The following is a 26,782-nucleotide window of genomic DNA, read 5'->3' as shown; positions in this document are numbered from 1 at the left end:
ACCATGAAGTCCATGCAGTTGCTTATGCCAGAGCTGAATTTGACCCCAAGGGCTAGATTCAACAAGGGATTTAGGTGCCTTACTGCCACTTTAGGTGCCTAAGTCCAAAATTTAGATCCTCAAAACCCCCTGCTCAGCTGCCAGCTAACCCTGTAGGTGCCTATATTTCTGTTGGTGGGCATGCACAAAACTGCCTAAGTCCCAACACTACTGAGCAGCTCAGTGCCTAAGCCCTAGTGGGATGCTCAGACCAAGCTTTCCCTCACCTATCTCTCCTGTGGAGCCTGATCAGGTAGGATTGCTTAGAGGCCGCCTTCTGGTTTGGGCCCACACAAAACACAGCTGAGGATATAGCGCCACCCTCTTTTATATCCAGTGGTTGGAGCACTCACGTGGGACGTCAGGCACAAGTTAAAACCCCCAGTCTGCCTGACACAGAGGAGGGATTTGAACCCAGGTCTCCCAGCTGAGTGTTGGGGCATAGGGTATTTTTTCGAGTGGGTTTCTCCAGTCTCTCCTGTCAAAGCTGTTCCACTTCCTATAAAATACTTAAATATTAATTGGAGAAGGGACTAGAATCTGGGTCTTCCAGGTGAGTGTGTTAACCACTGGGTTAGAGAGTCATTCTCATTCTCTTTCTGGTCCAATGAATGCTTAAGCATTTTATAAGGGAGGAACAGCTTCAACAGGCGAGATTGAGAAACCCACCCCAAAATATCCTATATCTAGGCTTGGCAAAATTTGATTTTTTGTATTTGTTTTTATGTTTTATAATTTTGATGGATAATATTGCTGTTTATTTTTTAGAATTTTTTTAGACTTTGATCTATTTAAAATTTCACAGTTGCATGAAATTATGAGAGGGTCAGACAAATGTTTATTGACAGTAGATGTTGCAATTCAAAGAGTTAAAGCTTTATAAACCATTAAAACACAAGATGTCAACATCGGATGTCAAAATATACAACGTAAATATCTTTAAATCAACATATCATATCTGTTTTTACTGCTCATTCACTTGTCCATTTGTAACAAGCCTAATTCACAAGTCTAAATTATTGGATTTTGACTTTAAATTCTCAAGCATTTTTCTTTCTTGCCAATTTGTTAATTTTGATTATTATTGATGGAAATATTTTTTGTCCGTTTGCATGTGTATGGTGACATCTGTGTTTACCAACAACAATCTAATCCCAGAGCCCTCCCTTGGTAAGGCAAATTGAGGCGACTGCTCTTGGCCCTGCCTCTTGGGGGGCCCCACGGGCCAGTGCGATTGGCCGGCGTGGTCGGTCCTGGAAGACATAGGTGTGGAAACTAGGGGTGAGGAGGGTGCTGCAGCACCCCTGGGCTCCTGGCTGCTGCCCCGCATGCCCGGGGTCCCAGCTGCCACCCCACACCCACAGTCTTGGCGGAGACAGCGCCCAGCTTGGCTGCCCACGTTTCTGTGCAGCGAGTCCCCCACCCCAGCCAGAGCCCTGAGCCACCATGGCGCTATGGCCAACAATAGCCCCATAGTTGGTGCCGGCAACTGCCAGCAGCAGCAGGCTGCCCAGCACCACACCAGTTCCAGCCCAGCCACCAATGCATTGCGGGGCTCCCAAGCTGCTGATGGCTGATTTGTCCCAGACCCTGAACCTCCCCCAGGGACAACCCTGGCTAATCCTTCCAAGGCTGCCTTAGCCCAGTAGCTAGGGCCCTCACCTGGGAGACTGGAGTTCACATCCTTGCTCTGAATCAGGAAGAGTGGGGATTTGAACTGGGCTGATGGGTGAAAGGGGGAGACTCCTCTCTCTTGTTTTTTTTGGTGAGAAAATTGTAACAAAAACCTAAAGAGCCTGTTGCACTCAATAAACGAAATTTGTTCCTCAGCCAACACTGCTGGCTTTCCATAAAAAAAACCAAAACACCTCCCCCACCCACCGTTTTCGTACACTGCTGCTGATTCAATCATGCACATAACTCCTAATAAATTATTAGCCATTCCATTGCTTTAATTAAAAAACAAAACAAACAACCAAAAAACACCCCACTACCTTTCATGATATAGACATGATATTAACATATGTTACTGGGGAAAAAAGCTAATATTGTATTTATTTCCACATAATTCACTGTTAATTTTTCTCTAAAAAAGTTTTTGTATTAAATATTTATTTTACTATCCTTATTTATGATGTCATTGTTACTCTTTTATGGATATTTTATTATTTTTAACCTACAAAATAATTTTTTTACAGAACATATGTGCGGTTATATCTTATTAAAGCAGCGGTCTTTAGTCATTGATACAATATAAATAAAAAATAATTATTGTTGTTAAACAAAAATGGACTGGGACATAGAGTCCAAACTCAGGAAAGACCGAATAATGATTAGTGGTCCTGTATAGCTGTTATAGATACCTAAACAAATTAAATAATAAAAAAGAGAAATAAAGATTAGGGTGCATATAAGAATACTACTATGTTTTAATTTTATTTGGGAAAATTTTATCCCGTACAGAAACATGCAAATGTTAGTAGTGATTTTAATTATTATAGAATCTATAAATGTTATATGTAATATAAAAAATTCATACTGTGGTGGGGTATATCCTCATATTAATTTTCATGCTTAACTACCAATAGAGAGGTAAATACACACAATTAGAAGAGAGCCTCATGTCTCTTTACATTATAACTTCCACTGAAAAAGCGCACATTTCAAATTCTTCACTTATAACTTAAAAACTAATTGTAATGCAACATCGACTACTAGACTCCACAAATGTTTGTCCTTACTAGATACAGATATGTGCATGACAATTCCCAATCTATAGCTATATTTTTCTAAACGTGGTGATAAGTAAGAAACTCAATTATTTACCCCTTTATTTCATGTCTTCCAGCCAGAGACAAATGGCTCCCATCTGATCCACAGATAATATCTGAAGGTCTCTATGCAATAGCTGTTGTGCTTAGCTTCTCTCGGATTGCATATATCCTGCCTGCAAATGAGAGCTTTGGGCCCTTGCAGATTTCCCTTGGAAGGACTGTAAAGGACATTTTCAAGTTTATGGTCCTTTTTATTATGGTATTTTTTGCATTTATGATTGGGATGTTCATACTCTACTCCTACTACCTTGGAGCTAAAGTAAACTCTGCTTTTACAACGTAAGTCTGAAGTTGTGTTGAAGCAAAAGGAAATACAAAATTTTAGTCATTAACCGCTAGGGGCCTGAGGTTTGAAATGTTGTATCAGCATAGCTATATGTGAAAAAACCCCACCCCTGACCAACATAGTTATGGCAACGAAACCCCCGGTGGAGATGCAGCTATGTCGACCAAAGAGTGCTTTCATCTATGTAGCTAATGTCATTTGGGGAGGTGGCATTTTTACATTGACAGAGAAACTCACTCTGTTGGTGTAGGCTGTGTCTGCTCTAAGGACTATGCTGGTGTGACTGTGCTGGCAGAGCTATGCTGACATAGCAGTGCTGATATCATCTTTGTTGTGTAGACATAGCCTGAGTTTGTGAAGTGTTGAGTGCCCTCTGCTCCCAGTATAGTCAAATCAAGATGGGAAGAAACGAAACATTCTGTGAAAAAGATTTTTTGTATTTGTTGTTTTGATTAAACATCTACACTAAAATTCCTTACAAAACTTTAAAATCCAAAACACAGACAGAAATTTGAGGTTATTTACTACAGTTGTCATAAGAACTGTGTATTTATTTATATAATTAGTAACATTCCTCTCGATTCTTTCATACAGAGTTGAAGAAAGTTTCAAGACCTTGTTTTGGTCAATATTTGGTTTATCTGAAGTAACTTCAGTTGTCCTCAAATATGATCATAAATTCATAGAGAATATTGGCTATGTTTTGTATGGCATATACAATGTTACAATGGTCGTAGTTCTGCTCAACATGCTGATTGCCATGATCAACAGTTCGTACCAAGAAATTGAGGTAAGGTCTCTCTCTCTAAGGTATCTCTCCCTTTTGTTATGTTTTAAAAGGACACTAGAATCCTCTTAATGGGCACATTCTGATGGAAATAAGTATCAGTAAAGGGACTACCCCAGTTAAAGAAACTCACAAGAAAACACTGTGCTAGGAGATAATGGCTTATTTCATGAGTATAAAACTATTGCTCAGGCATGCAGGAGTGAAATCAGGAAGGCCAAATCGCACTTGGAGTTGCAGCTAGCAAGGGATGTTAAGAGTAACAAGAAGGGTTTCTTCAGGTATCTTAGCAACAAGAAGAAGGTCAAGGAAAGTGTGGGCCCCTTACTGAATGGGGGAGGCAACCTAGTGACAGAGGATGTGGAAAAAGCTAATTTACTCAATGCTTTTTTTGCCTCTGTCTTCACGAACAAGGTCAGCTCCCAGACTACTGCACTGGGCAGCACAGTATGGGGAGGAGGTGACCAGCCATCTATGGAGAAAGAAGTGTTTCAGGACTATTTAGAAAAGCTGGACGAGCACAAGTCCATGGGGCCGGATGCACTGCGGATGTGATTGCAGAGCCATTGGCCATTATCTCTGAAAACTCATGGCGATCAGGGGAGGTCCCAGATGACTGGGAAAAGGCTAATGGAGTGCCCATCTTTAAAAAAGGGAAGGAGGAGGATCTGGGGAACTATAGGCCAATCAGCCTCACCTCAGTCCCTGGAAAAATCATGGAGCAGGTCCTCAAGGAATCAATTCTGAAGCACTTAGAGGAGAGGAAAGTGATCAGGAACAGTCAGCATGGATTCACCAAGGGCAAGTCATGCCTGACTAACCTATTTGCCTTCTTTGACTAGATAATTGGCTCTGTGGATGAGGGGAAAGCAGTGGACATGTTATTCCTTGACTTTAGCAAAGCTTTTGATACGGTCTCCCACAGTATTCTTGCCAGCAAGTTAAAGCAGTATGGGCTGGATGAATGGACTATAAGGTGGCTAGATCATCGGGCTCAACGCGTAGTGATCAATGGCTCCATGTTTAGTTGGCAACCGGTATCAAGCGGAGTGCCCCAAGAATCAGTCCTGGGGCCAGTTTTGTTCAATATCTTCAATAATGATCTGGAGGATGGTGTGGCTTGCACCCTCAGCAAGATTGCAGATGACACTAACTGGGAGAAGTGATAGATAGGCTGGAGGGTAGGGATAGGATACAGAGGGCCCTAGACAAATTAGAGGATTGGACCAAAAGAAATCTGATGAGGTTCAACAAGGACAAGTGCAGAACCCTCCACTTAGGATGGAAGAATCCCACGCACTGCTACAGACTAGGGACTGAGTGGCTAGGCAGCAGTTCTGCAGAAAAGGACCTAGGGGTTACAGTGGACGAGAAGCTGGATATGAGTCAACAGTGTGCCCTTGTTGCCAAGAAGGCTAACGGCATTTTGGGCTGTATAAGTAGGAGCATTACCAGCAGATCGAGGGACGTGATCATTCCCCTCTATTCAGCATTGGTGAGGCCTCATCTGGAGTACTGTGTCCAGTTTTGGGCCCCACATTACAAGAAGGATGTGGAAAAATTGGAAAGAGTCCAGCGGAGGGCAACAAAAATGATTAGGGGGCTGGAGCACATGACTTATGAGGAGAAGCTGAGGGAACTGGGATTATTTAGTCTGCAGAAGAGAAGAATGAGAGGGGATTTGATAGCTGCTTTCAACTACCTGAAAGGGGGTTCCAAAGAGCATGGAGCTAGACTGTTCTCAGTGGTAGCAGATGACAGAACAAGGAGCAATGGTCTCAAGTTGCAGTGGGGGAGGTTTAGGTTGGATATTAGGAAAAACTTGTTCACTAGGAGGGTGGTGAAGCACTGGAATGCGTTACCTAGGGAGGTGGTGGAATCTCCTTCCTTAGAGGTTTTTAAGGTCAGGCTTGACAAAGCCCTGGCTGGGATGATTTAGTTGGGGATTGGTCCTGCTTTGAGCAGGAGGTTGGACTAGATGACCTCCTGAAGTCCCTTCCAACCCTGATATTCTATGATTCTATGAACAACTTTATAGAGAAACAATCTAGAAAATATTACAAAGTAGAAGTTAGAGTGATAACAACTCATTTACACCTTATTTAAACAGTATTTTGAACCATCTGTGAAAAACATGGTTTAAACTTTTTTTTTTCCAATCTGGGTTTGGTTACCAGCATTGAAAGGCCACACCTTTTTTTTTTTTTTTTCAAAACAGTTTGGTCTGGTGCACACAGACAGGAATTTGGTAGCCAGAACCATGTTTACGGGCCTGTCTAGACAGTTGTGCTTTACCATGTCACCATGTAGTTTAAATCTGTAAATAGAATCAAATTGTGTTATAAACATATTTCTACACAATGATATAGCCCAGTAAAAACCCAGAGTCCAAACAAGAATTCAAACAAAATCAAATTTCAACCCTTTTCTGGATGGAAGCAGTTCCAGTGACAATGCAAATGTGAATGCAATTCCAATCAGAATCCCCCTATTCCTTCTTTCTATGGTTGGCAGCTGAGTACTGTAGCTTAATGATCCCCTACTGCATTTGTTCTACAGCCATTTAATACCTGCCAATCTGGTTCTCTGCCCTGAAGACATGGCAGAAAAACTGGGTTGAGGGTTTGGCTCTCCCTGGCAAATCAGCCAAGCTGTTTGGGACCTCCCAGGATCTGGACAGATAGTATAGCTCATTGCCTTTATACAGACATGAGAGTATGGTAAGCACTGTACAATCAGTAATGGTCTGTCCCAAAAAACTTACAACTTAAACAAACTTTCAAATGAAGGATGGGATACAATAGACAGCAAAGCTATTGAGCAGACAATTTTAGCACATGGCTAGTTGATTCCCTAATTCTTACTTTTTAAACATTTCATAACACCTTTTCCTGAACACAGTACATTTTACTGGGTGGACAGGCCCTCATTGCTGGTTAAATGGGTTTTACTGTAGTCCATAAAGATAATTGGCTCGCTAGTCCATTTTCCCCAAACCTTTTAACTAAACATAGATGTGTTAGATACTTCAGCTTCATTAATACATACACTTTCTTAAGTTTACGCACTGTGCTAGTGCATGACATAAGCAAAGATTTTTGTGTGAGAGTGTTCTGATGACTAAATCACATTTAACAGCTGTTTCAAGCTTAATTATTCAGTCTGAAGTGTAAGCATCCTTTTTCTGCTTTCAGTACAATATTTAAAACTTGATTCTAATCTTAGCTTCACATTGCCATGTGCCCTGAAAACTTCATGGCTGCACTCACGCACACCTGCAGAGTGGGAGATTTTTAATGCCTGCAGTTTAGGATGAGTTCTCAAAATTATGAATAGCTATTTCATCTGTAAGAGAGGTGCTTTATTTGGGGTTCACTGGGACAGCAATAACTTCATTTCAGAATTTAATTAATTCAATTTAGGTGCTTACCATTCAAATACTGTGCAATAAAAGGAAGGAAAGAAAGATACACCCAAACTGGTGAAGACTATTGGTTTTAAAAGTCAAATCCAGATTGCTTACAAAGACAAAAGTATATTTATGATGCCAATCAATCTGTGGCCTTACAAAAACAGTTTTAGCAGAATTTCAGCTTGCTTTTGTGATATCAGAAAGTACATAAAAATTACATGCAAATCATTTTCTTGGGAAATTCTAAGATGATTTACTCTGTACAAAACGTGATTGAAACATCACAAACTTTAGGATCTATTCTCTGCTCTCTACTCACATATATATGGCCCAGATCAGAGAGGTGTTAGCAACTGCTGGCTGTTGAGTGACCTATATTTAATGGAATTGATGATCTCAGTCAACCCTTTCTAGACAAGAGCCCAAATTATGCAAACCACTGTCATGACTGGCAATGACACTCTGGCTGGCAATCTCAGCAGACAGGCCAAATGTACTGCCATGGGGACCGAACTATGCCATCACAACTAGTTTAGAGGTCCCTACAGTTCACCTTGGCAGGATATAATGGGAAAACTTGCCCTCTTCTGTACCTATTCTGTGGGTAAATGCAGGGCTGCAGTATCCAGGGCTGTAATTTTGGCATTTTTTGATGAGTAATAAATTGACTTAAAAATTTAAAATCAAAGGAGAAAAATCAAAACATGTTTTGCATGTGCATTTCCAATACATGTTGAAAATACTTTATATTCCTTAGGATTAAATTTAATCTGGAAACAAATAAACTATTTTTTATCTTTGGAGAAAGTCTTCAAATTTCAGTTAGGTCAGGCTTGCAAAACTACCATGAGATTTTACCAGTCTGGGCACAAAACCTGTCTGCTTATTCCTTCCCATGGATGCCAATAAAAGAACTGATACTGGATTACCCATCAAAAGCAGGTCAGAATTAATGTTCATAGGCAAGGCTGTGTGGAAAGGCTTGCACGTTAACTGCTCACCCTATGCCTGCCCAAAAGGCAACACTATTATTTCCTCGCTTGCACGGCACCACATTTCAGCATTAAATTTAAGGAAGAAGATACTTGCTTTTATTAAATAACTTTCTCTTTTAATAGCAGGACCTTAATAGTTCAGTTTTCACTCATTGCAGATATAACACTTTTTAAAACTGTTTGCATGCTTCAACTAACTATGACCAAAAAGAGCCCATGTAAACAGACACAGCAGGAATTAAGTTAAAATAGACTTGATAACGCAGCTGCATTTCAGTTGAACTACTGGGAATCAGTCACCCTAACAAGTTCATCACATTTCTGTATAAAACAAAAAGAGAAGTTATTTAAGGTAAACTCCTTTTGAAAGAGTCTTGAATTATATGAAACCTAAAGTTAAGTAAAACAAAGTAGACATGTCTTTTTGTTTCTAATGCAGGATGACAGTGATGTGGAGTGGAAGTTTGCTCGCTCTAAGCTCTGGTTATCTTACTTCGATGATGGAAAAACGTTACCTCCACCATTCAGTCTTGTACCAAGCCCCAAGTCTTTTTTCTATTTCATCATGAGGATGATCAGCTTTGCTAAGTGCAGGAGGAGAAGGCTGCAGAAAGATACTGAAAGAGGGATGAGTAACTCCAAATCTAGGGTAGGTCTTAAAAAATTTTCATTGCATTGGATAAATGTGTTTGTTTGCCTCCTAGCTCTTTGCTAAGATTTCCTTTAAATCTTAGGGGATAGTTTGTACTTGTGAAGGATAGTACCATAATTAATCAAGCATTTTATTTTTAAAGTGCTGTAACCAGATGCCTTTTAAGCACAGCACTAAAGCAAAGTAAAATGATACATTTTTGCAGGGCAGCAAGGTCCCTTTACCAAATATAATTGCAAGCATAAATAACCCAACAAAAACATCAATCCTAGCCAACTACCAAACAACAAAAATAAATCCCACAAGAAATGCCCTAAATAATAAACAAAGAAGTCTTCAGCCTTATCCAGAAAGATGCCACTGGTGCACTTTCATGTATTTTAAGGGTAAAAGACTAGAGGATCTGGAAAGCTAACTTTTCCTTTCATCACCAGAATAGGTGAAGGGGCAAGTTTAGCCAGCTATACAGAACACCATTTCCCAAACTTCTTCACTGCCAAAAGCTATGTTTCTGACAGGGATGCGGGATAATTGTGCCTTTGTGGTATAATAATATCTAGCACTTCCCTAACAAAGGCACAATTATCCCGTACTCATAGCATCTGAATGTTCTTCACAAATAGTAATAAATTCAGTCTTGCAACACTCCTGTGAGGTAGATAACTATTGTTCCCATTTTGCACCGGGGCACAGAGAGGTTAAAAGTGACCTTCAAAGGATTTTTTTTATGAATTAGGATCATGGCCTTTTTTGATGGTTTACCATATATATAGAAGGATTGAAAGCTTTTTTTTTTTTCAAAAAAAGTCATCTATTTTGGTTGCTTTTTACTTTATAAAATATTGGAAATGGCAAGTCTGGTCTTTGCTTTTTGCTGAAGGACATCCTAAAACTTCTGTTTGTTATGAACTGTCAGGAGTGTTGAATCTTTAACAAAGACATTTCTTTACCTTTATATTATTTGGGCACTGGAGTTAAATGTGTGTATAAATAAATAAACAAATAAAACCCCACACATATCCCCAAAGTAGTTTGAAACAGTTTAGCTAAAAAACCTTTCCCCTCCTAATTTCTGGGCTTTCACTCTGTGGTCTCTTGTAATGTCCTCATTTCACTAGTACTCCGGTCTCCAGAAAGTCTTTCAAGATAGGTAAAACCTGAACGTATAATGTAAAAAAAAAAATTAAGCAGAATTGTTTCTGTTATGATAAAACCACTCAGGCTTTCTTTATACATCACAGAGAAATGAAATAGAGAGTGTATGTATCTATCTGTATCTATATTTTTTAGTGGTCATTTTTAAATGACTTTAAATGGTCACACAAGAAGTTCATGGCAGAGCCAGTAATAGATCCCAAGAGGCTGATTTTCCTCACACTTCCACAAGTTTTTCACGCTGTAACTCCTAATTCCCACTGCTGTAAATGAGGCCTCAGATCTTCTAATCCCCAACCTTATGGTTTAGTGACAAGACCGTCTTTTCACAGCCCTTTCTCCCTTCTCTTTCTACTCCAGAGCTATAAAACTCTAAGTATTTGGACTCTGATGGCTATTACAATAGTTTATTGCTGCACTAAGAACTTGATGGTGAACTGTTTTTCAAATATATTATTATTATTATTCCTCAAGGCCATGATTCAGCAAAACACATAAGTCCATGCTTTGACTTTAATGAGACTTGGGCACATTTTTGAAGCTGAATAGGGATGGCCTTAAGCACATACTTGAAATTAAACTCATGCTTAGGTACTTTGCTGAGTTTGGGCCCAAATTATTTTCAATGTTTTCTGAAAACAATATTCTGAAATGATGCGCTATTGCCATATTCCTCTGTTATGTCATATGGAAAAAAGATGAAGCTGGGTTATAGTACCTGTGAATTCCATAGACTATGTTCTAATTTGGCTTTATTGTTTCCTAGTTAAACCTTGTCACTCAGTCTAACTCAAGGGTTTTCGAATCGCACAGTTTTAACAGCATTCTCAATCAGCCAACACGCTATCAGGTAAGGAATTCAGTGGGCTCTAGTTTAGAGCAATGTGATAATGTGAGGATACTAACAGAATTCTGTGCTTCAAATATACTGAGTCTTCCCAAGACGAAAAAGGATTCTCTCGGCAATCAGAGAAGCATATTGTTGCTGCTACTGTGTGCGCAAAGTACTTGTATCTTGTTTTTCAAGCCCCATCACTTGAAACATTTAAAACTAGTTCTCCAACAGGCCTTTCCTTGATCTGGCCATTTTGACAACCTGTGCAGCAAATGACAGAAGCAAATTTCTGGGGAAAGATCCGAGAGCAGTGGGTTGATATTCTCTTCTCTTCCTTTCTTTAGAGGTTCTTTCTGATTACATGTTCTGTGAGATGCTTGAATGTCCTGGAGATGGCGGGGAAGAGAGAAGTGGGGGACAGGGTGGGTCCTTCTGCTAGGATGGGGAGCCTGTCAGAGACTATTCGATCCAGCTCAGAAAGGGAAGAATATTTGTGCTCTGGACCCTACTGGAGAATCTTTTGCACACTAAGCAGATCCTGTGAAAGGGGCACTAATCTGTAGTGGTTAGGTAAGGCTATATATCAGTAAATAAACTTGCATAGCCTCAGATATGAGCAGGGCAACAACAGGAGTGCATAAAAGGAGCCCTTGCAGTAGGGGTGTCCAAAATATGCCCAACGGCCAGATCCTGCCTCCTTAAAACATTTATGTCAAAGGACATACTTAGACTGTGCAGAGCCCTCATGGTTGCAAAGATGAGCTTCCAAATGTGAACCAAGTATAGCTGATAGAGTGCTGTCTTCCTGAGGCTGCCATCAGCTTTACATAATAATGTAGAGGTGTAAACTCCCCTGTTTCAGTGTCAGCTCTGAAGCCCAATGATGACATGTCAATGTTAACATTAACTATTTCATTGCTGATCATTTTGGTTTATAGAATGGAGAAGGGAGTGGGAGTGAATCCCACAGGAAAGCAGGAACTGAGAGTTTCTTCAGGGAAGGAAATGCACGGAGGACAGGAGACTCACAAAGACAGAGAGAGAGAGAAAATGAGAACAGAGAATAAGGAAGGAAGAGAAACAGAGGGTAGAAAAGCAGAGTGGAGCACATTTCCTCACTGAGTGATACTGACAGACAGCAAGGTGCTAAAAAAATAAATAATAACTAAAAGTTATTTATTATTTGGTGGGCTGGCAGGATTGTGAGGAGCTCAATGAGCCATGGAAACATTTAAAAAATGTCTAATCAAAATGTCATTTTGACGTTCTAAATGAAATTTTGGATTTCCTGTTCTGCAGGAAATTTTGAAACTTTGTGTTTTGTTCCATTTTAAAACAAAAGCTTGCTTTAAATTTCAGAATTTATCACCAATTTGGAATTCCAGTTTCCAGCCAGCTTTAGTTCCCACACTGTGGTCCATAAATCCCTGGTGGTTTTTGGAAACATTTGCTAGCTAGTCATATTGAGATGACTTTTTTTTTTCTTGTTTCCAGCTGCCAAACTGAAATAAAAGCAGATAAAAATTCATTAAATGCTTTCTGTAATATTACTTATCCCTGTAAGCAATTGCTGTAGTTGTCACAGGCATGTTATGCAATCATGAAGGGGAGAGGAGATGGCTAATGCCATGTGCATGTGAGGAGTGGTGGTCCACTTGATCTGAGTGGGCAGGAGGGTGACCCCAAGACAATCTTCCTGTTAAATTGTGACTCACACAATGAAAATGTCTGGGAACCCCTGCCATAGATAATGATAAAGTGACTTCAGCTCCAAAAAAAATTACTGTGAAGGGGTGGAATTGAACCCCTACAATTGAGAGGTAAGGCTGAAAACTTAGGGGCTATTGCAACTCTAACCTTTTCCCATGCACAATCATATATGAGTTAAAGGGATGGATTGGTAAACAGGATGATCAGTCCTAATTCTGAATGATCTGACTTCAGTGGATTTAAACATTTTTTTAAAATAGTTGTGTTTGAAGTTTTTGCCCATTTGGTACATACATTAAACTAAAGAAACAAATCCTAAAGGAAGGTCACAACACTCTCTATATTCAGGCTTGTCAAGATCAATCACAGTGAAAAATTTATGGCTAGTTAATTTCAAACAGCAATCCCCGTAGATTAATCCAAGCATATATGTCAATTTAAAAGATTGCCCCTATGTCCAGATACTTTTTACTCTTGATCTAGAGCTGACCTGTAGGCACACATAAAGTGCTTAGGATGGGGTTGGTGGCTTATCAGAGTTCAGTACCTCATGAGATACCTGAGTATCTCACGAGGTACTGAAGGATACCAAGGATGCTCATGCCTTGTGCTGAAAGGGGTTCACAGCACTGACCTGAAGCTCTCATCATTTTGGGTGAGGGAACATATTTAGGGGCAAAACCTTCTCCCCTGTTTAGGTACAGAGGGCTCCAAACACAGTAAAACCACCACAGTTCTGCTGAAGCAGGAAGCCGACTACAGAGAGGCTGCACAGGATAATTCCATACCCTGTGTACAGTGAAAAACAGAACAGTTCTCCACAGCTATATCAAGGGAGTTGGAACAAAGTGGGAGGGGTCGCAATTGAATCCATTTTGGGTTGTTTCACCAGTCAAAATCACTGCATGGGGAAAGGGCTGTAGAGGAGCTGTGCTGGTATTCAGGGCCGATTCCATCCTTGATGACTGTGTAGATGTGTCTCTTGTATAAGGCCTATTACTTAGGCTTTGCATGGGGATCCATCATTTTAAATCTTAAGCAATAACAATGGAGGTAACTAGGCATTTCCTGGGTATTAATGCCTGGCTGGAAGGGATTGATGGCCTGAAGTTCATATAAATACAAATGCCAGCTAGTCATTAATCCCCAGGAAATGTTCTATGCTGAAGTCATTATTACTAAGTCCTGCAGTTCTTTTCAGGCAACTCTCTCATTGGCTCCTAAGCCTGAGTAAGGGACACTGATTGAACCATAAGATGAAAATGAAATAACCAGATGAATGTGCATTTTGGGTATTGTATTTTCAGGCTGTATTTACAGGGAATTTTCTATAGCATTAATGCCTTGTACAATAGCCAGTTTGATTTTATAAATCATCTCTCAACACTCCATTTAACCTTATACTGTATGGTGCATTCTGGTCAGTAAAGAGGTGCTTTATTATAGCCTCAGAGAAGGTAGCAAGTCCTCTAAATCAGTGCTACTCAAAGTCGGTCCGCGAGCCGTCGGCTGCCGGTCTATGCGCACATTGGAAAAAAAAATTTACGGTCCCCCACATCAGATAGCTTGAGAAGCACTGCTCTAAATCATAGCATGTATACAGTGACACAGCTCCTGCCAAAGCACAAGGAAGTAGAATGAGACCTTAGAAAGTAAGGGATCGGGGAAAATCTACTGAGAAGGAAGATGTGAGTGAAAATCCTACAGTTAACCTACCATACTGAGTCCCTGACATAGGGAAGTTAGAACTAGAAGTCTGCACAATATTTATAATGTAATGGAAATATTTTTAAATTTGAAGGTTTGGATATTTTGTTACAAGTGTGAAGAGTAGTCATATTTTCTCAAACATTGCCAAATTTTGCTATTTTTTTCCAGTAAAAACTGACCCATTTTCAAGTGAATGTGGCTTTGTAGCAAAATCAGCTGAGGACTGGTACGTTTTAGATATAAACAATAGCTATTTTGTAGAATTTTATGGAGAAGCAAAATTTCAGGAGTGTGAAATTGCTTGGAATGAAGGGACAATAATGTTATGAAAATATTGTTAGCACTTTTGTACCACTCCAGTTAAGACCTCCTGCTGGCCTGGGCTGCATATAAGAGGAATGTAGACAAGGAAGGGATCATACTTTAATGTCTGGGTCTACTTAACCCACCAATAAAAGCAAAGATGAAGAAAGTGCTGACTTCTTGGCTGTGAGACATTTCACTTACAGGCATGTGAGACGTTTAAGTGAAAGAACATGGGCTGTCTAAATGCTTAACTATGTATTTTTTATCCAACAGCAAATCATGAAAAGGCTTATAAAACGTTATGTTCTGAAAGCACAAGTGGACAAAGAAAACGATGAAGTGAATGAAGGTGAGAGCCACTGTAAACACAGCATTAACAGATATTGTTTTTCTGCAGGATTATAGTATTATTATTTATTTGCACTACAGTAACACCTAGAAACCCCAGCTGAGATCAGGATCTCATTCTACTAGATGAACTTAGCACAAATACATAGCAAGAGACAGTCTTTGCCACAAAAAACTTGCAGTGTAATAGTCAAGACAGACAAATCATGGGAGAAAGGATGTAGTATCCCTATTTTCTAGACTGGGGAACTGAAGGACAGAGAGATTAAGTAACTTGCCCAAAATCTCACAGGAAATAGGTGATGGAGCCATGAATTGAACTCAGATATCCTATGTCCCAGTCTAGTACCTCCTTCCTCTTAATTTCATTTCAACTGAACACACAATGTATTGTATTACACTGTGAACCATTTGTTCCCCTTCTTCCATAAAACTCGAAGAGGGAACTGGAAGAGGGAACATTCTCCTGTAAAATTCCATGGCCCTGGGAGAACTACCAATCTACATTGAAGATGGCTATGTGGTAGCTGTATGATGGGAAAAGAAAGGGGCAATGGCCACAGTTCCTGGTGTGGGCCAGAGTCCTATGAGAAATGGTAGGACAGCCCTTAAAGAATCTTAGTCGGCTTCAGAAAGCTTTTCTGACCCTAGTTCTATTTCAGCCAAGGCAACATGGCTCTCTAACTTACAATAGTGGCTTTGGCCTGTCAGTCAGTCACTACATACCCCATAACTCTCTGCAAGGAGAAGCAGACATGGAAGCAGGAAGTTAGTTACACTCAAAGAAAAAAGAATTTATGATGCAAAATACGTCATTGGTTACTTGAGAGGCAAACACGCTGCATAGCAGCTGTTACCCTGACTCCTCCCCTCACCAGATGGCCCTGACAGAGCCCTGTAGAAGCAAAGGCTGCAGGCAGTTTGTATGATGGAGAAGTATGCACTGCATAGCTTTCTTCCCTCCGTATGGCCCTCTCACCCCAGTTTCTGCAGGATTTCCATGGTTTTGCACTCATTCACGCTACACAGTGAGGGGAATCATATAGGTCTATAAAAAGAACAGGAGTACTTGTGGCATCTTAGAGACTAACAAATTTATTACAGCATAAGCTTTTGTGGGCTACAGCCCACTTCATTGGATGCATAGAATGGAACATATAGTAAGAAAATATATATACATACAGTGAACATGAAAAAGTGGAGTAAGAGGCTAATTAATTAAGATGAGCTATTATCAGCAGGAGAAAAAAACTTTTGTAGTGATAATCAAGATGGCCCATTTAGACAGTTGACAAGAAGGTGTGAGGATACTTAACATGGGGAAATAGATTCAATATGTGTAATGACCCAGCCACTCCGAGTCTCTATTCAAACCCAAGTTAATGGTATCTAGTTTGCATATTAATTCAAGCTCCGTAGTTTCTCGTTGGAGTCTGTTTTTGAAGCTTTTCTGTTGCAAAATTGCCACCTTTAAATCTGTTACGGAGTGGCCAGAGAGGTCTATATTAAATCACACATGCATTGCACTGCTCAGCAATACGTCTTCAAACATAGGTCTATCAAAACCATTCATGTGACAAAAATATCACTCAGAATATTGCCTAAACGTTGGTGTGAAGAAAAAGGCAGTTCTTTTTTACTGCCAAACTGTAATAATTAAAATCTTTTAAGAAAGATATTGAAAAATATCCTTGAAAACAAACATCCTGCATGCTAAATTTATTAGTTAGCCCTGGTTGATGATAGTACTCATGGTCTCATGTCTAGATTTAAAATGGATCTTATTTAATTACTGTCACTATCAATCCCATCTCTACAGTTAGGGCTAATTCATGCAAACTCTGCCAGGTATAGGGTTTAGAGTCTTGATTTATTCTAGTGAAATCAACTGGACTATCCATGCCTGATCGGAATGGGCCCTTCTTTCAGAGCAGTTTGCCACTGTATTTTTAATATTAAGCAATAGCTTTCTGAAAAAAATTGATGCTTTATACACCGAAAGCCTTGCTATCATACTAAATATGCTTAAATGTAAATAAAAACATATTCTAAACTATCGGAAGTTAACTAAACTTATTTTTCACTCCCATAACCTGTGAATCATTTCCTGAGTGCTGTGGCATTGGCAAAATAGTGACAGCCACAAAAAACTGTCAAGCTGATTGAAACATGAATCTAGGCTTGAAAAGAAATTAAATTATAATATATACCTTAATCTTATTTTATGCACTGTAAACTAGAAATTTCTGTACATTTGAAAACCAGTAAAATATGAATGAAAAGAAAACAAAATCAAGAGAACTGTTCGGCTGTAGTAACTAAACTGTCCACTCTGAAATCTGTGTTATTAGTACTAAACTCATTTCTGACTAAGAATAGAATAGAAAAAGGAAAGTGTACGTGACACACAAATCCCAGGGATGCTGAGTTTCTAGATGATGCCAAGGGTTGTACAAAAAAGAAGAGTACAGCATAGAGTTCAATTTGGCATTTTTGGCCAGAAGCCCAGAAGTATTTAACTGTACCAGAAAAACTTGAAACTTTATGTTCTGGTTTTGGTATTTTTAACTTACACATACATCTTTTGCAAAGCAGGATAGAGATGATGGTATCAACTGTTCTGTCACCAAAATGCTTGACAAAGTACAAGTCTTTTGAAGGGTTTTGTCCCTTGTAGTTGCACTTGGATTTCAGGTTAGCAGTACCGTCAAGCAGTAAGAGCACAACACTGAGTCAGAAGACCTCAATTCTGATCTTTCACTGCTTCTCCTTGGTGACCTTGAGCAAGTCAGCTGACCTCTCTGAACCTCAGATTTTTCAGCAGTAAAAGAGATCATATGTACCCTGCATCATACTTATCTCACAGTGGTATTGTGAAGATTAAATACGGTTTTCAAAACATATTGAATGTAAGGTGCTATACACTGTGGGAGAATCCTTTATGATTGCTAAGTATTATTTTTTCAAATATATGAGCCTAAGGATTTCACTTTAAGAGAACAGTAAAGGTCTTATTTTGTGCTCTGTACTTGTTATACCAATAAAATAAAAACCAGGAGGATCTTATTAAGACAAAATGTCACATTTATTGTGAATACAGAAAGAATCGTAGTAGGCAGTCAGTTATAGCTATAACATTTCATTCAGTTTCACATTCATTCACACTTTCGTTCATACACACACAGAGGTTCTGCAGCTGCTGTATAGTTACCAGTCCTGAATGTAGCTTGAGTTCGTGGCTTGTGACGGCTAACTGGTCAGGAAAGCCAGGCACAAGGAAGAACTGGGTCTCTGTTGGGCATGCACCGATGCCCTTCCATGTTGGCAACAGAATGTTACCCTTCGAAGTCTTCCATCTCACCCATCCTTTTTGTAGGCTTTGAATCAAGTTTGAATCAAGAGTCATAGGATCATAGAATATCAGGGTTGGAAGGGACCTCAGGAGGTCATCTAGTCCAACCCCCTGCTCGAAGCAGGACCAATCCCCAATTTTTGCCCCAGATCCCTAAATGGCCCCCTCAAGGATTGAACTCACAACCTTGGGTTTAGCAGGCCAATGCTCAAACCACTGAGCTATCCCTCCCCCCTATAGATCTAGCAGTGTCACGCTGCCTCTAGGTTTGGTGTGATTGATCACTCGTCAATTGCAGACATGACTTTCAGCCTAGGACCTGACTTTGATGTTTCTTCAATTGTACTTTTGTTCTTTTCTTTTGAGGGTGGACTCCTCTTACTTTGTCAGGGCTGTTGTCTGCATCTTCAGCCCTTGGGTGTTTACACTTTATTTCATCAGGACAGGCTGGGGCTGGAGGTTGATTCCATCATCCATACATACCTCATTCACACATCTAAACTAAACTAGTAAGATTACAGCAGGGTTTTGCAAATATGAAGGTTGCAGCAAGCTTTTACAAAATGGAGTGAGCATTTTAAAATGGAGTTTGGGACAATTTAAAATGGAGTTTGAGTTACAATATGGACAAGTGTAAGGAATGGCAAACAGTGAACAGAAGTTACAATATAGACAAGTATAATGACTGACAAACAGTGAGCAGAAGTTACAATGTTGAAACAGTGTAAGTTTCAGCGATTTAAGCAGCAATTGGATTGAAAGTGAAACTCAATTAGCCAGGTTTCAGAAAGAACAGGAGTACTTGTGGCACCTTAGAGACTAACAAATTTATTAGAGCATAAGCTTTCGTGAGCTACAGCTCACTTCATCGGAGCTGTAGCTCACGAAAGCTTATGCTCAAATAAATTTGTTGTCTCTAAGGTGCCAAAAGGACTCCTTTTCTTTTTTCAATTAGCCAGTTATTGGGGTAACCAGTTTTATGAATGAATGTTGTTTCATTCATAAAACTTTGCTTATGAAGTTATATTAATAAAGTGAACAATTAAAAATAATTTCATTGATCAGTTCTACATACTTCACACATGGCAAACAATTTCCTGCCTAGGGTACTGCATAAAAATTGACAGCATTCATAGTTTGTGGGAAGAATACTTTGAATATTCAAAAAAGGTTCTGCGCTTGAAGTCCTGAAATAAAGATCGCTGTTGCTTGTCACCAACCTGGTATTGATATTTGTGTTTTGACCAGGAAGATTTTAAGTGCCATGTTTATACTTGTCAAAGTCTGACATCCCTTAAAATAGGTTGATTTTTTTCTGCTTTCTAAGGATGTGTGTGTTCTTATTACCAGCTTTGCCACACTCTTTTTCTGTGTGACCTAAGCAACTCATTTAAAAATATCCATTCTTCTTCTCTATAAAATAAGGATAATATTTACCAGTCTCACAATGATGTTATGATTAATTTGTTAACATATATAAAAACAGATGTACTATATACAGGTGAAGTACAGTTAGTTTATTGGGTCAGGGAAAGACATATGGTATTCTGATGAATGTTTTGGTTGGACATAATTCTAAAATATGCATTGTTGTGACTTAAAACTTTATTTAATATTTAATAAACAATACTAAAGTATTTCTTTCAACAATTCATACAGGTGAATTAAAGGAAATCAAACAAGATATCTCCAGTCTTCGCTATGAACTTTTGGAAGATAAGTCCCAAGCAACAGAAGAGTTAGCAATTCTAATACATAAACTCAGTGAGAAACTCAACCCCCATATGTCAAGATGTGAATGATTCAATGAATTACTGGGATTCCTGGCAGTTTCTTCAGCACAAATATTGGCAATAATATTTCAGAGTATCTTATACTTGAAAAATATATTGTAGATTTTTAGCACTAAATAACTTTATGTACAGCTTTCTTTAAATTTAGTCAGGAAATTTTATTAACTCATCACGCAAAAAATGCTCTGTTCATTTAAGTGTACTGAAAAGTAAGAACTCTCATACCAGTTTTTGCATTTAATAAGAAAGTACAACTGAAAGTGAAAAAATCTTGCATTGCTGATATTTTGACTGTTTTATGAACAAACTTCAAAGACTCTTTGCACTAAACAATTTGCACACACACACACACAAAGGCACTGCAAAGGACCCTGTCCCCTGCAGGAACTGGTGTGAACAGGATTCTGTAGAATGTAATAAATAAGGAGCAGTCAATTGGGTCTCAGTTAAGTATTATTTGAAATATTTATGTTTTTTCAATTATTCTAATAAGAAATACGACCAAAAAACTCACAGAATGGGTACCTGAAGGTTTAACAATGAATATCAAAGCGTGACTATAACTTTAGGAGCACTACAAAAATGAGGAGTACTTGTGGCACCTTAGAGACTAACGAATTTATTTGGGCATAAGCTTTCGTGGGCTAAAACCCACTTCATCGGATACATGCAGTGGAAAATACAGTGGGAAGATATATATACACAGAGAACATGAAAAAATGGGTGTTGCCATACTAACTGTAACAAGACTAATCAATTAAGGTGGGCTATTATCAGCAGGAGAAAAAAAAACTTTTGTAGTGATAATCAGGATGGCCTATTTCAAACAGCTGACAAGAAGGTGTGAGTACCAGTAAGGGAAAAATTAGCATGGGGAAATAGTTTTTACTATGTGTAATGACCCATCCACTCCCAGTCTTTATTCAAGCTTAATTTAATGGTGTCCAGTTTGCAAATTAATTCCAATTCTGCAGTTTCTCATTGGAGTCTGTTTTTGAAGTTTTTTTGTTGGAGAATTGCTGTTTTTAGGAGCACTGTTTAACATACATATACATTTGTTTCTTAATGCAGCATAATGTTTGCTTTCAACAGTAGGGACTAGAAACCCTTTAAAAAAAACTTTTGAAGGTAAAGTGAACTCAGTCAAAAGTTATACTTTCTTGTGGTAGAGATGATTTTTTTAAAATTCAGATTCTGTGCAGGGCTGGTATTTTGTTACACTATTCTAAATGATGCCTCTGATGCTTACTTGTTAAATAAAATATTCATACTTTACAGACTCTAACTTGCCCCAGTTGTTCAGCACCAGATTTTGAAGCGTACAGTGGTATACACAGAGACTTTTTACAACAATCAGTCACAGGCAGTAAAAGGCTGATTTAGGCAGTATTGGTAGCAACACCTATAGCTAACATTACCTAACATTTTCCATTATAAGATTTTTCAGTTGCTTAAAGCTTTGGCAAACCTATAATGTTCAAGCTGGAATTTTCCATTCCAGATGTGTGTGCACCTTAGATTGAACCTTTTGGGGAAACTTCAGCAAAAAGTAAGCCATTTCTGAGACAAAATTATCTAAAAAAATTCTAACTGTTTCACTGAGAAGTCCTAGCACCTCCTTGCTTTGGAGAGAGTCTTGAAATTTTTGGCAAGGGGATTACCCATCTGTCAAGGATGGGCCTTTTGCTTCTCTATTAAAATCTGTCCAAATGTGGCCAAGCTACGGGTCTCAGAAAATTACAGTTTGTGCATGTTTGGTAGAATCTGGCAGTGAAATTCTCCAAAGGTTTTGTCTGTGCTGCAAGTGTTCTATCCCCACAAAGCTGCAGTACACCAACTAGATGATATGTGCCATTCCCAGAGTGACTGACCATAGTCTAGGGCTGAGCAGAATTTCCCCAAAATTGCCCTTCTAGGCTGCAGAGGCCACTATGGCGCTGGGCAGTAGAGGTGAGAGTGAAGAGACTGTCTCTCCTTCTGTTCTCATAGCCCTCACTGACAGCATGGAACAAAAGGAGTAGCTGGAAGACAAAGGGATGCAGAATGTGGGAGGGAGAAGAGTGGGCCAGGAGCCAGAATGTAAATTGGTATTTGTATTACTGTAGTGCATGTGAGCCCCAGCCAGGGAGCATAACCTCAGTGTGCCAGATGCTGTATAAACACAAAACAAAAGGCTGATCCCTGCCCCCAAAGAGCTTACAACCTAAGTTCTGTTTAAGACACAAGATGGAACAACAGGGGAGTTACTGGAAACAATGAGACAACACTGGTCAGCGTGGTAACCAGTGGTTTCAACACACCAGCAACGTAGCCCTCCTTGTCCAGTTTACTTGTAGGCATCACAGCACAGGAGCTCTGTAAAGCACTGCAGTGCCCACCGAGAGGCATTTTGCCTCTCCCATATATATCTTCCTGATGCTGAGCAAGTCCCAAACTGTGTGCCCAGCTCATTTTGCGAGGGCCCAAGTAACCGCAGAAACCCAGGGCTTGATTTACAGACATGATGGCCACTCGCAATGGCAGTTAATCAATGGGGCACGCGATGCCTGCAAAGCTCCTTCAAGGACTCTCAGTGCTGTGGTACTTTTAAGCCCCACCGGAGTCTGGGTGGGAGCGCTGCAAAGCCGAGAGGCATGATGCTTCCTGTTGTCTGAACCCCCCCGCCGGAGGGCAGAGACGTCCCTCAAGACTTTTAGAAAACTGGGTAGCAATTCGCCCCTCCCCCTCCCCGCCGCCGTCTCCCCAGACAGTCGGAGTTAGAGAGACAAGGAGGGTGAGGGAATATCTTCCCTTACACCGACACCAGCAGCGAGGTCACTGGGCGCTGAGAGCTCGGCCCCCGGGCGCAGTCCCCATCCTCCTCCGTCGCCCCAGGGGAGGGCCGGGTGCCCCGCTGCCTCCAGCCAGCCGCAGCCCTGCCCGCCCCGCCGGCGCTATCACCGTCCGTCGCCGCCCCCAACGCCGGTGAGAACCGGGACACGCAACCGCTCCCGGCCGCTCCCCAGCTCTGTGCCGACCCCCGCCTCCATCTCCCACCCCCCCGGCGCGGCCCTCTCCTACAGCGGCTCCTAGACGCGCCGCCCGCGCGGGGAGGCCGCGGCGCTTTGCCCAATCACTGCGCGTGATCAATACTGACCCCACCCTTCCCCGCCCGGCGTGTCCAATAGAAGGCCGACTTGTGGGGGAGGTGGCCTTTCGGCGTTTCCAGGGTAACGGGTAATTAGCTGTCTCTGGGAGAAAGCTGCGTTAGCGCTGGGCCGCTGGTGGGGTGAGAGAGGCTGGGACCGCGGCCCCTCCGGCCGGGGGGGTGGGGTCAGTTCCTGGACTGTGCCGGCGGAGTCGCCCCCGAGCCTGGTGCCATGGAGCTGCAACTGGCCCGCGTGGATTATTTGCAGGTAATGCCGCGGCCGCGCAGGGGTCGGGCGGGGCTGGTGGCGGGTCTATAAACAGAGGCCGTCTGCGAGAGGCTCCTGTGCCGCCAAGCCCCGCTCCTGCCTTGCGCTCCCAGGAGCCCTGCCTGGTTATCAACTACATAGCATCTGCGGGCAGTTTCCGCGTGTTTCTTCGCTGTATTTCGCTGAGCCGGGACAAACGCTATCACAGACCTCCCCGGTTTTACTAGATCTGGCCTCACAACGCCCCTGCCAGGCAGGGATTGCCCCGCTTAGCAGATGGGGAAACTGAGGCATGGAGCGGCTCTGTGGCTTGCCCCACGGTCACCCAGGAAGTCTGTGGCACAGCAGGGAAGTGACTCCCACTCCCCTAAATCTTAGGATGGTCCAGCGCTTAGGGCACTAGCCTTTCTTCCTTCCTCTCTCTCTGTTTCTCGCTTTCCTTCTTCCTGCCTCAGCATCTGGTAGGGTAGTCTACTGGGTTGCATGTTGGAATATGTTTATTTTATAACAGAAAACTATTTGCATTAGAATTAAAAACAAACTCTGTTAGTGTTAAGTTTCATGAACCTTTCATTCCTCCCCCCAATAAGCCACCCTAAATTTGGGGCCTAAAACAAGTTAATAATGCACCTTTAAAAAAAATCCAGTATAACTTAAAACTGCTTGATACAAAGACCCAAATCCTGCAGAGTGTTTCACTTTATGGACATGAATAGTCTTACTGAGTCAGTGGGACAACACACCTTTGTAAAGCTAAGCATCTGGTTAAATCTGTCCAGTGTCAGGGTCTAATACTATTATCATAAATTAAATAGTGTTTCTACATATTTATCTATATGGCTACATGGTCTGGAGCTGTGGGACTCTGCAGTGTGGGAGTCAGTGATGTCTGGGATAACAAGCACCAAAAATATTGGATCTGTTATTAAATATTGCAGTCTTTGGCCTTGTCTACACTATGAAATTAGGTCGATTTCATAGAAGTCGATTTTTAGAAACCGATTTTGTGCAGTCGATTGCCTGTGTCCACCCTAAGTGCATTAAGTTGGCAGAGTGCGTCCTCACTACTATGGCTAGCATTGACTTACAGAGTGGTGCACTGTGGGTAGCTATCCCACAGTTCCTGCAGTCTCCGCTGCCCATTGGAATTCTGGGTTAAGCTCCCAATGCCTGATGGGGCAAAAACATTGTGGCGGGTGGTTTTGGGTACATGTCTTCAGGCCCCCCTCCCTCCCTGTGGAGGCGATGGAACGTGGGGAGGAGGGTAGGCGGTTATACATTGGATGCAGCAGGAGTCTATGCTCTTGTTGGCTTTCCTGCAGCTCCAGCAGATGCTTCATCATGTCCGTTTGCTCCCTCATTAGCTTCAGTATTGCGTTCTGCCTCCGCTCTTCGCATTCACTTAATTCTTTCCTGGCCTCTGCCACTGAATGCCTCTATGCATTAAGCTGTGCCCTATCAGTGTGGGAGGACTGCATGAGCTCTGAAAACATGTCGTCGCGAGTGTGGTTTTTTTTGCCTTCTAATCTGCGATAACCTCAGGGACGGAGATGATAGGGGGAGTGTAGAAACATTCTGCACTCTATGATTCTGGGGGGACTGTATGGTCACCAGTGCTGCTGAGTTTGCCATGCTGATCAAACAGGAAATGAAATTCAAAAGTTCCTGGGGCTTTTCCTGTGTACCTGACTAGTGCATCGGAGTTCAAAATGCTGTCCAGAGTGATCACAATGGAGTACTCTGGGATAGCTCCCGAAGGACAATACCATCGATTTGCGTCCGCACTACCCCAAATTCGACCCAGCAAGGTGATTTTAGTGCTACTCCTCTCGTCGGGAAGGAGTACAGAAGTCGATTTTAAGAGTCCTTTAGGTCGACGGAACGAGGTTGGTTGTGTGGACGCAGTCATTTTTAAATCAACCTAATGCGGCTAAATTCAACCTAACCCCGTAGTGTAGACCAGGCCTTTGAAATACTAAACCTGTTTTCCATGTTGCTATCTGCCTCAAGTAACTATCCAGGGAACTGGTGATGTTAACATCTCTGAAACCAGTACCCCAACTAGAGGAATTAGCAGCCTTGTCAGCAAGTACAAAGCAGTACAAGTCTCAAATGGACAGTCTTTACAATTCATCTTTTTATATGAGAGTTGTGGCACATTATTTTGATTATCCAGGCAATGCTGAATTGCTGTTCTTCTTGCTTTGTGGATAGAGGCATTAAAGAGCATGAACACAAATGTATGAAATTTAAAATAGAGGAGTGGGACGGGGATTTCTATACAAGGTGACATATTTTTAATAAATTCACTGCCTTTATATTGTGTAGAATGTAGGGGTTCAACTGTTTAGATATTTTCAACACATTTCCAGTAGGACTTATGTAACACATACTCACTCTGAGGGGTATTCCTATGAGAGAATTCTAACCTCAGCATATTTCTTCTCAGTGACCCTGTCATAAATATAAAGGGAAGGGTAAACCCCTTTAAAATCCCTCCTGGCCAGAGGAAATCTCCTCTCACCTGTAAAGGGTTAAGAAGCTAAAGGTAACCTCGCTGGCACCTGACCAAAATGACCAATGAGGAGACAAGATACTTTCAAAAGCTGGGAGGAGGGAGAGAAACAAAGGGTTTGTGTGTCTGTCTATATTTTGTCTTTGCCAGGGATAGACCAGGAATGAAGCCTTAGAACTTTTAGTAAGTAATCTAGCTAGGTACGTGTTAGATTATGATTTCTTTAAATGGCTGAGAAAAGAATTGTGCTGAATAGAATAACTATTTCTGTCTGTGTATCTTTTTTGTAACTTAAGGTTTTTGCCTAGAGGGGTTCTCTATGTTTTGAATCTAATTACCCTGCAAGGTATCTACCATCCTGACTTTACAGGGGGGATTTTTTTTTTATTTCTATTTACTTCTATTTCTATTAAAAGTCTTTTTGTAAGAAAACTGAATGCTTTTTCATTGTTCTCAGATCCAAGGGTTTGGGTCTGTGGTCACCTATGCAAATTGGTGAGGCTTTTTATCCAACATTTCCCTGGAAAGGGGGGGTGCAAGTGTTGGGAGGATTGTTCATTGTTCTTAAGATCCAAGGGTCTGGGTCTGTAGTCACCTAGGCAAATTGGTGAGGCTTTTTACCAAACCTTGTCCAGGAAGTGGGGTGCAAGGTTTTGGG

General features: G+C 41.0%; 2 protein-coding genes across 2 annotated transcripts in view; both read left to right on the top strand.

Annotated features, from left to right (window-relative positions):
* Positions 1 to 21,381, top strand: part of TRPC3 (transient receptor potential cation channel subfamily C member 3) — a 62,902-nt gene extending 41,521 nt beyond the window's left edge. Inside the window, exons 7-12 of the mRNA XM_074950818.1 lie at positions 2,888 to 3,152; positions 3,754 to 3,949; positions 8,793 to 9,002; positions 10,927 to 11,010; positions 14,995 to 15,070; positions 20,081 to 21,381. Coding sequence (XP_074806919.1) covers positions 2,888 to 3,152; positions 3,754 to 3,949; positions 8,793 to 9,002; positions 10,927 to 11,010; positions 14,995 to 15,070; positions 20,081 to 20,223 — 974 coding nt within the window. The 3' untranslated portion in view covers positions 20,224 to 21,381. The remainder of the gene's footprint in view (positions 1 to 2,887; positions 3,153 to 3,753; positions 3,950 to 8,792; positions 9,003 to 10,926; positions 11,011 to 14,994; positions 15,071 to 20,080) is intronic.
* Positions 21,382 to 23,409: 2,028 nt separating this feature from the next.
* The window catches only part of BBS7 (Bardet-Biedl syndrome 7), a 45,971-nt gene continuing 42,598 nt past the window's right edge, over positions 23,410 to 26,782 (top strand). The window contains exon 1 of the mRNA XM_074950817.1: positions 23,410 to 23,609. Within this exon, the coding sequence (XP_074806918.1) occupies positions 23,574 to 23,609 (36 nt within the window). The 5' untranslated portion in view covers positions 23,410 to 23,573. The remainder of the gene's footprint in view (positions 23,610 to 26,782) is intronic.

This window comes from Natator depressus, chromosome 4 (assembly GCF_965152275.1).
Source record: "Natator depressus isolate rNatDep1 chromosome 4, rNatDep2.hap1, whole genome shotgun sequence".
Lineage (NCBI taxonomy): Eukaryota > Metazoa > Chordata > Testudines > Cheloniidae > Natator > Natator depressus.
The sequence above is the reverse complement of the archived record's forward strand: the minus strand, read 5'-3'. Positions and strand labels throughout refer to the sequence as shown.